Source organism: Anoplophora glabripennis, unplaced genomic scaffold (genome assembly GCF_000390285.2).
Source record: "Anoplophora glabripennis isolate ALB-LARVAE unplaced genomic scaffold, Agla_2.0 scaffold40, whole genome shotgun sequence".
Classification (NCBI taxonomy): Eukaryota; Metazoa; Arthropoda; class Insecta; order Coleoptera; family Cerambycidae; genus Anoplophora; species Anoplophora glabripennis.
The window spans coordinates 1,715,709-1,726,536 of NW_019416268.1; the positions used below are offsets into that span (position 1 = coordinate 1,715,709).

General features: G+C 33.6%; 1 protein-coding gene across 1 annotated transcript in view; it reads right to left on the minus strand.

The window, feature by feature from the left end:
• The window catches only part of LOC108903231, a 34,529-nt gene extending 24,323 nt beyond the window's left edge, over positions 1 to 10,206 (minus strand). The window contains exons 1-5 of the mRNA XM_023457334.1: positions 10,185 to 10,206; positions 9,823 to 9,939; positions 8,896 to 9,114; positions 7,385 to 8,020; positions 6,342 to 7,169 (exon numbers count right to left, since the gene is read on the minus strand). Coding sequence (XP_023313102.1) covers positions 6,342 to 7,169; positions 7,385 to 8,020; positions 8,896 to 9,114; positions 9,823 to 9,939; positions 10,185 to 10,206 — 1,822 coding nt within the window. The remainder of the gene's footprint in view (positions 1 to 6,341; positions 7,170 to 7,384; positions 8,021 to 8,895; positions 9,115 to 9,822; positions 9,940 to 10,184) is intronic.
• Positions 10,207 to 10,828: the final 622 nt, after the last annotated feature.

Below are 10,828 nucleotides of genomic sequence, written 5' to 3' on the forward strand. Positions count from 1 at the left end.
ATTTTTTTTAATCCATAATTTAAAAAGTTGTACCTAACAAAAAAATAACTGGAATTTATGAAATATTTTATTATTTCTAATTAGTATTGCTAACAGTAGTAAAAAATTGTTGGATATTTTGTGCGGTATTGACTTTTATACTGTTATTACTTCATCCAATAGATATTTTGAAAGCGTTCAGAGCCGTACTCAGGAAAAATTTTAAATTATAGCCAAAACAAGCTATATACTTTTTAAGCGATTACAATAGTAATATCCTCTAATTCAGAATTAAAAATGACTAGATTTTGTCATAAAAATAGCCGCGACGTATTTAAAAAAATTTATCCGATTATCCATTGTATAGAGCAAAAAAAAGTGGCATTGTAAATATGTAATTTATTTTAAAATTCGTTTTCAAATAAAGCCAGAAAAAATTAAACAATTTAGCAAAATTTCGGGTTTTTCCGGATATTTCCGGAACTACCCGGAATTTTAAAACTTTCTAAACAGCATATTGTTAGGTATAAAAAACACAACTTTTTTCTAATCTGAGTCACGTATCTCTTACCGTTTCCTAGATCCTAATGCTATCCTTATCTTGGACACACTGTATATCTATGAATTCATCAAACTTAAAAAAAAATAAGTACACAAATCGATCCTACGGCAAAAAAATTATTATTTATTTTATTTATTCACTATTCGACATATGTTTATAGCAATAGTGTATAAAAATAGTTTTGTCAAACAATGAGACAGTTTTTTTGTATTTTTTCCGTACAATTGAATGGTGTAATCAGTTTTTGATTTTTTTTAAATTTAAACAAATTATCAATTACTGAAAAATTCATTGCTGCAAGTCATTTTTTTACTTTTTTGCATTTTTGAGCATGTTTTTGAACTGTGATTATAAATTTTTTTATTTCACCAAAAAGTATATGTCAAAACGAAAAAAATTATTACCGGCAGAACTCTACGATGATTTTTTTAAGTAGAATTTTTCTTTGAAAAAAAAGTGTTTCAAGCCGAAAAAAATGAATATCTCAGAAACATCTTGATTTTTTTATCTAAAAAAATTTGAGGTTATTTAAGACAGAGAAAGGTATACTTTCACCAAGTTTCGTCAACCTAAATTAAATTATTTATACGGAAATGAGAAATAAAAAACGAAAAATCAGAAAAAAAACAGTTTATCGCATTTTTCTCGGAAATTTTGAGGTTATGTTAAAAAATGACCACTACAAAAGTTGTAGATTTTTACATGATCTACAACTTTTGTATTAGATACTTTTTTGTTTGACGTCAACTTTCGCCAGAAATCCTAAATGATACAATTTTTCATAACTTTTCAACCCCCCAAATCAACCCTCCGCCGCCCCTGCTCACGCATTTATTTTTTTTCATTTATTCTAGCCCCTTTACCATTTCCACTTATAAAAGTCCAGGTAACAATTTTCTTTTTTTTTCCCCTCTAAATGAGTTATTTTGATCGGTCTACTTTATTTATTCAAAAAGTCTCCCTGTTTTTTTATATGTGTAAAACACCCTATGTAATAATCACTATCACTAAGCAGTCCTGTATAAGCACGTTATGTGGCATGCATTTTTCAATAATACTAGATTTTTCAAATTTCTAGCTGCTCCTCCTGAATTCGCCGAGGAAGCTGCCGTAGCCAGTGCACGGGATTTTCAGACTGAAGTGAAGAGCACAAAGGTCATTTCAGAAGACATATCGGGGATTAGACCGATGGAAGTTATCGGTTACATAGGTGTCACAAAACCAAAGGTCCCTATGAAGCCCAAATAGCATCGAATACCATTGTGGTTAATACATATATTATTATATTTATTACTATTTTTTCAATAAAAGCTTTATTGAAAGGAATATTTCCACATTTGAAGTTAAAAACGGTGGTAAGTTAAGATCTGATTTTTACAATAGTGCGACAATTCTGTCTAGTGATAAATTTACAGCTATTTAGATATTACTATCTAATAATTAATTGCTTTTCAACGAACTCCTTGAATTATGCATGTTTATAGTTACATAAAAGATACTTATGCACTTTTAAGAAATAAATTACCTTTATCAAATATAATAAATTACCGGTTTTGATTTGAATAACGTTTAAAATTTCTATTTTCTCTAAATTAATTTGCATTGCATTTTAAATTTTTAACAACTAAATTAATATTGTAGTTTAATACGCAGCAAGAATTAAAACGGGTTCATTTTAAATATTTCGAGCTCGAACCTGATATTTCGAGTTGGAACACGAAATTATTATACAGGGTGTCCGGAAATGATGAGCAAAAAATTCAGGGGATAATTCTAGACCGAAAATAAATCCTACCTCTTTCTATAACATTTTTTCCAAAACTGATTATTAACGGAGTTACAGGGTGTTAAAGTTAAATTTTATTTGCAGTTTTTTTGCAATACCTTTTGCCACACTCATAATATTTTGACGAAATTTCGTATATGGGGGTTTTTCGGGATGAGGATTATAAATTTGCCCACCGTTTTTTCGCATTTTGTAGAGGGCGCCACATACGAGCCTTTATTTTGATTTGAATGGTTCCAACTTTTTTGTGCTACACTTTATGCGACTTTTGACTGAATATTTTTGTTCTCCTAACCTTTTGACATAAAAAAGGTATACTTTATTTGTTTCGATAAATCTAACCGTTTTCGAGAAAAACGCTAAAATAACATTGCTTGCATGTGATGAATACGAAATCATTTTAATTTATTTTCTACATTAAACATAGCATGCTTTGGAAACAAGCGCTTAGTTGCCTTGGAAACAAGTTTGTGGAGAATTAGTTTTGACAGATAGTAATTTTTGTGAAAATTTGTTGTTACGCTGATGGTGGTTAATGATAAATAATAAAAAAATAACGTCCTCAACAAATAAAGAATGGTTTACTAACAAAATCATAAGGTTAAAATACATAAGTTACTAGAACAATACAAATACAAATTAAACATTCAAATCAAAGGTTCAAAGTGACGTCCTTCCTCTTCAATGCATAAATTAATTCTTCTTAAAAAATTCCGACGAACTCTATGGAATATTCCTTCCTTTTGCTTAATTACCTCACAATTAGCAACAATTCTTTCTCTCAGTTCATCGACGCTATTCACAGGTGTCCTGTATACAAGCGTCTTCAGATAGCCCCAAAAAAAGAAATCGATTGGGTTTAAGTCAGGGGATCTAGGGGCCCACTGTACAAAACCACCGCGTCCTATCCACCTTTCAGGAAAAGTTTCATTTAAGAATTCTCTGGCCGCTAAACTAAAATGCGGTGGCGCGCCATCTTGAAGCAGCCACATTGCATTTCTTAATCCGAGTGGTACATCTTCCAATAGAATAGGTAAGTGGTTTCTTAAAAAATCCAAGTAAACTTCACCATTGAGTCTTTGTGGAAAGAAATGTGGCCCAATTAAGTAGTCCCCTACAATACCGGCCCACACGTTGACGGAAAACTTATTTTGATAACCACGCTCTATTGATAAATTAGGATTCTCATCAGACCAAAAATGCTCATTGTGGAGGTTTATTAAGCCATCATGGCCAAATCCAGCTTCGTCCGTGAAAAGGATATTACGAACAAAATTTTGGTCACCATTATGAAGTATTCTAATTGTATTGCAGAAATTCACACGAGCAGCAGGATCTACGGCAGATAAGGCTTGCACCTTTTGGTAGTGGTACGGATGAAGGTTTTGTTCGCGTATTGTTTCATGTACGGAGCTCTTTGGAATGCCCTCCTGAATAGCAATTTTTCTTATACTTACATTGGGATTATTCTCTATCGAATTCAAAATACGAGCTTCTGCTTCTGCTGTTCTAGTATTCCGTTGTCGACCTACATCAAAAATTCTAGTTTTGAACGATCCAAATTCTCCCAGTCTTCGATGAATAGTACTGAACATTCGCGATTGGGGTAGGTTTCTATTTGGAAATGCTTCGCGATACAAACGTCGTGCTGCAAGAGCATTGCCAGCAGCTAAACCGTAATAATAATGCATGTCCCGCAACTCCACGTTAGAGTAATTGTTGTTCATTTTTATTATTATTTTTATGATAACAATTACTACAAAAGAACTTGTACAAAATTACTATCTGTCAAAACTAATTCTCCACAAACTTGTTTCCAAGGCAACTAAGCGCTTGTTTCCAAAGCATGCTATGTTTAATGTAGAAAATAAATTAAAATGATTTCGTATTCATCACATGCAAGCAATGTTATTTTAGCGTTTTTCTCGAAAACGGTTAGATTTATCGAAACAAATAAAGTATACCTTTTTTATGTCAAAAGGTTAGGAGAACAAAAATATTCAGTCAAAAGTCGCATAAAGTGTAGCACAAAAAAGTTGGAACCATTCAAATCAAAATAAAGGCTCGTATGTGGCGCCCTCTACAAAATGCGAAAAAACGGTGGGCAAATTTATAATCCTCATCCCGAAAAACCCCCATATACGAAATTTCGTCAAAATATTATGAGTGTGGCAAAAGGTATTGCAAAAAAACTGCAAATAAAATTTAACTTTAACACCCTGTAACTCCGTTAATAATCAGTTTTGGAAAAAATGTTATAGAAAGAGGTAGCATTTATTTTCGGTCTAGAATTATCCCCTGAATTTGTTGCTCATCATTTCCGGACACCCTGTATACAATGTGTTAAAATTCATTTTATAGCTTGGAAATCTACCTCACTATGCGAAACTTTTGTTTCCATCCCAATTCTCCCAACCATATCAGTTCAAACTCGAAATTTCATTATAATTTAACAAAATACAAATTTTATTTGTCGCAAGATATCAAAATACTATTAATTTTTGGCATGATGTCGTATAATCAGTACAGTTTAAATGAACTGGCAGACATGCATTTGGTACATGCATTATATATACAGTATATAGGACAAGAGGGTCCATCTAATTGTTGACATTGCCCGCAGTTTTAGGGGAAATTAGGTCAACAGAGGGCGTTGTGCAAACATTTTGATCATGCATGTCTTGATTGGAGCTATTGCGCAACAGTTTGAGTAAATTTAAGCTTGTTTGAAATTATTTGTGCAACGCGTGACTTACTCAAACAAGTTTGAACGTGTATGTGGATGTTTGAAGGGGTTGTATAACGTAACAAACGAATAGTGTCATACAACTAGAGTTGTTCGAGCGGTTTTAAAAAATAAATAAAATGGCTTTATCTGCGGTTGGAAATAAAGAATTTTGACGAGAATTTATACAGATGTATCGTGATTTACCCGAACTATGGGAAGTTAAAAGTGAACTTTATAAAAATCGAAATTTAAAAAGTGCAGGCTATGATAAATTAGTAAACAAATTGAGGGAAATAGATTAAACTGCCGACAGAGATATGCCTAGTTTCAATAAATTTGCACAAACTGTGGCATTCTGTGTATGTATAATCACCAAGTTATACATTATGTTGTATAACAAAAGTTTGCCCAAATTGTTTGATCGTGTATGGGTCCTTTAAGAAAAATTTCCTCAAACAAACGTCAAAATTTGTTGACAAGCATCAGTCCTTAATTTGACTCACCTGTTAGCGTCAGCAAAGCGATATGTTGAAAAGTCGAATTTCTCACCCCAGTACTTTTGTTACAATTGACCAAAGGTTTAGAGAAATAGGTACTTATTTGGCTCTTACTAGAGAACACACTAATCCACGGTCAGTAAGGACTGTAATAATTATTGTGGAAGATGTTGTTTTAAATACCGTTGAAGAAAATCGCCATACGAGTGTAAGAATTGCTGTTGACTTCAGTGTCTATAGAACATTAACATAAGAGCACAACAATTACGGCCCCATCACCTAATAAGTGTTTACGACATTTTGCCTCGAGTAGAAGGCCTAACTACATTTTTGTAACTGGTTCAGAAATAAACAAAAAGAAAAATCTGGAACACAGTTCTATTTACTGGCGGTTTTACAAAGAATGGTGTAATAAATTTGCACAACAAAGGTCTCCGCACGGTCTTCAAAATGTGGGCTTCGTTAAATTGGCTGAAATTGTGATGATAAGGTGTTGGTTTTGTGTTACTGACCAAAAGTAACCAAAGTAATATATCTAAATATCAATAAGTGAATTTTAGAGCTAGAGTGACCTAGATTTTAATATGAGATTGTTTATTCTTTTCCTTCTCTTTCCCTATCTTTTGAGGGATAGAGCCTTGGAGTCCTTTGTGGTTTTTAAGATTTTAAGAAAACTAAAATTGCTAATTAATAAATTGTTTATTTTTAAACTTTAACAAATATTGAAAGATATATTGATATATTTGATTTACAACCCAAACGTTTATTCCCATGATAATTATAGCACACCATATTCAGTTTTAATCAAATCCGCCGCTATTTCGCCGATCAGGTAGCAGATAACATTAACATGCGAAGACGTAGACAGTGGTATAACACTCGCGTCAGCCACTCTCAAATTATCGATACCATGAACCTTTAGTTTGGCGTCTACGACGTCTCCTTGACTAGGATCGGGTCCCATCCTACAAGTGCCTACGGGGTGATTGCTATGGCCACTTATATACTTTAAAGCGCAGTACCAGTAGTCCTTTGACATGTATTCAAAATCGTCCAAACAAACTTCTATGGGTTTAAGTTCTAATTTGGCATCTATCTTTCTAAACGGCTCGGTTTCAGTCAGATTCAAAATTAAAAGGATTGCTTTGTATGCCGTTTCTAGGTCTCTGTTTTCCGGATCGGAGAGACAGTTGGGGTTTATCAATGGGTAGTCGAAAGGAGAAGCGCTTTGTAATCTAATGGTTCCTATGGATTTCGTGTGTAACAAGGCGGGGTACATAGTGAAAGATCCTGTGTTGTTGACACCTTTGGTGGCCTCAGAGATGTTTGCTTTCCATCGTTGTATCGTTTTTAATGCGGGGCTAGTCACGTTAGAAAAGTAGAAATTTATCTCTAGGTCTTGATAGTTTGGAATTTCCTCTAAATCAGTTTGGTAGTAGCCGAGAGCTTGTTGGTTTAAGGCTTGGCTTAGGAATCCGACACCATCCAGGTAATCTTCTATTTGTTCTCTTAACGTCTGTGTTGGTTCGGTGAGATTGCTTGAGAAGGTTATTCCGTATATTAGGGTGTGGTCGGATAAGGCGCTTCCTACCTCCAAATCTTGAATTACAGAAATACCTGAAATTGTAAGGAGAGGCATAATTAAATTCATCTGTCAATAATTACAAAAAGAATATTCAATGAGAAAACCGATTTTTTATTTCTCTACCTATTTGAGGGTTACATATTCGCAGGAATGGGACTGTTTCTTTTTATTATTGTGTTCAAAAATCATAATTTCTTACATTCATTAATTCATTTACCTTTGGAATTACTTGGTAACTAAGACTTACCAAGTTCACTGAGGTGTTCAGATGGACCAATTCCAGAAACCATCAGTAGCTGCGGCGAGTTGATTGTGCCTCCGGACACTATAACTTCCTTGGAAGCAAAAGCTTTGTATGCCTTTCCCTCATAACTGAATATCACCCCTTCCGCCGCCTTCGACTCGTTGATGATTATCTTCATGGCGAAGCTCTTAGTCAGCACCACCAGATTGGATCTATCCAATACAGGCTTCACGAAGGCGGTGCCACTGTCTTGCCTCTTTCCGTCTTTCACGTTAACCTGGTTAGAACTCGTGCCTCTGGGTTGGGGTTCGTTGTAATCAATGTGATTGAAACCTAACTCCTTGTTGGCCTCGTAGAACACCTTGCACAGTTCGGACCTTGGCATGGGAAAGCTGACATGGAGGGGACCGCCTACACCGTGGTAAGTCATGTCTGTCACCGCTTCGGGATCGTTTTTGTTGAAGTCTTCCGATTTCTTGAAATACGGTAGCACGTCTTCGTAGCACCAACCGGGGTTGCTTTGGTTGCACCATACATCGTAGTCCATTTTGTTACCGCGTGCATAGATCAGGGCGTTGAGGAGGGAGGTTCCACCGACTCCCCTGCCTCGGGGATAGGCGCAACGCTCTTCTGTCATTCCTAGAAATACCAGTTCAAGAATATCTCATACGGATTTAATTTTTTTATCGGAATATCAATAATTATGCGTGCAAGATAAAAAATGATATGTAGTTGAAGCACTACGGACAGTTCAGTTATACCATAAATAAAATAAACAACAAAATATAATTTTGCGTAGATATATAGTCGATGAAACTAGTTTCGCAACAAGAGTGTCAACTAAGAACGAATTCAAGTGCTTAATTCCAGAAGAATGAATAGGTAGTGAAAAATCCGATGGGATCAAATGTGGAGAACAAGGAGGCAATGCAACAGAACGTCTACATCCTTCTATTTATATATTCAGCTACTGACATTATTAATATTAATTAAAAAAAAAACTTCATTCATACTCTTATTAGTTCTTTAAAAAATAATTTGTTCTATTTATTTTAAACTCACTAAATTATTATGCATTTATAAGTTGTACCTACTAATTTATAAGTAAGATGTGTTGTGCGAGTGGATCAAAGCAATAACATAGGCCAATTTAAGTACAGGTATGTAGTGCTTGAGGAGTTTATGAAAGTTCAGGAGTTAAAACGAATTCAAAAAGAATTTTGGAATTCACATGTATACACTCTCTTCAATAATGTTTATGAATGATTATCCGCTCTGGAAAAACACTTTCAATCTTTAATGTACTGTAACTCCTAGAATTTATGATACGATTTTATTTAAGGCCCGGTACTTTGAGTCTCGGTTAAGGCTCGATTAACTAATCAGGCGATTAGACTGTGATTCTGTTATACTTATATCATTATATGTACAGTCTAATCGCCTGATCAGTTAATCAAGCTTTAACCGAGACTCAAAATACCGGACCTCAGACAACAAATATGGAAAATTAGTACCTAGACAGGTAGTATTTTGCGGCACAGAGTAGTATCCCCAGTTAAAATCACTGAGCATATTGACGTCGTAGCCCATTCTCGGAATATCAGTAAAATTGTTACCGAATTCACCAGCTTCCAAAACGAGGATATTCCATTCGCTTATTTCTGACAAACGCCTAGCTACCACAGATCCTGTCGAACCGGATCCTGCTATTATGAAATCGAACGTACCATAATCTGAAAAGACAAGGAAAACCATTAATGCAGCTTATTTTTCCTTCAAAATAGTAATATTAATAATAAAAAAATATATACCTAGATAATAATATTAATAAAAATTAATGACATACCCTTGCGCCAAAAGGATCAGTCTAGGGTTAATTTTTAAGTCGAAAAGGGGTTGACTTTTCTAAGATGGACACACATATCCACTACAAGACCAAAACGGAGACAAATCATTTTAAATATAATTCTCAAAATTAAAAATATAATTTTAGGTTCGTTTTTTAATTAGGGTGCGAAACCTTATAAACTCACTTAGTAGTTTTGCAGTTTTCCGGTATCTATGGATGATGCTATTTTTAGTGAAACATACTTTTCGATAGTTACATTTAGTATTGTGTAACTCATAACTCATATCATATCACAAGCCGTATTTATATTGTCGGAACTGTATACCTAATTCATTCCAGTTTACAGAAATAAAAATGTCGTAGAGCAGGCAAAAGTTAGCTTTCCTAAAAATATAATTTTTTTGAAGAGAACAAAATATTTAAATCAAAATGTTTGCATTTTCCACTATCTCAAAAAACCTATGATTATGATGAAGTGCTAAAAATAAAAATGAAAATATACAAGGTGTTTAATAAAATATACATTCATCCTAAAATTAAATTCTAAGGAAAGTAACTTATGGTGCCATTAGACTTATGATATTCTACTTACCTTCAGGAGGATCATCAGATTCTGGCAAGTACGCATGGGCATTAGTTGGTAACTGATAACTTTCGGCTTTCTCTTTCTCATCGATAATAATTTTCTCATAATAATCAACAATTTCCTCTGTAGCGCAAGAGCAGAACATTAAAATGTTGACAAAATATAAGGTTAAAAAAAATGTCAACATTTTATCTTGGTTCTCTGGAACTTAAATAATTTATAAAAAAATATATTTTTCTACACGAAGCTAGTCTAATGAAAATGGGAATAATTATGAATGAGAGTAAAATGTTATTTTATATATGTTCTACAATTAGGTATATCTACAGGGTTAATAAAAAAATACCCACAGCCACATTGGAACTTACTGTCAAAAGGAACAACACTCATTCTTCCCGAACTAATCGAATGTTCCATTTTCTTTTTAATTTCTTGTTTTTTATATCCTTTTTGAGTTTTTTAAGAATTTATTTTATACAACTTCCTTACAAATTTCTCAGCGTCCCACAATTATTATTTATTTAAAACACCCTGTAACTAAAGAAACATAATGGTTATCGTAAACCACTAAAATAATGTTGTTCTAGAAATATGTAAAGAGCGTGACTTTTTACGAATAATATTTTAGATATGAGCACTCATAATTACCTGTTTATATTTATGTGTTCTAAATTTCTAAAACGTGTATATAATCATTTTCTATCGTTTTTTATTTTTTAAGGCAAGCAGAGAAATAAACCGGAAAAATGAAACAGTATATTGAGATATTTTAATTTACTAGCCCTTCTGATGTTTTTATGCATACTCCACTCAAAAATACGATGATTCAGTCTCATAGACTTAATCAGTTACTTGGCTTCTCTAACTTATGTCCTATTCTGCTTAATCAGCTATTCCTTGACATTAAATACCGCAGGGATGGGCGGGTAGACAATGTCGACGTAGACAATGCAATTGTCTACGCGTAGACAATAATCTAGATGAAGACTTAATTTGGAAGAGTCGACAATGT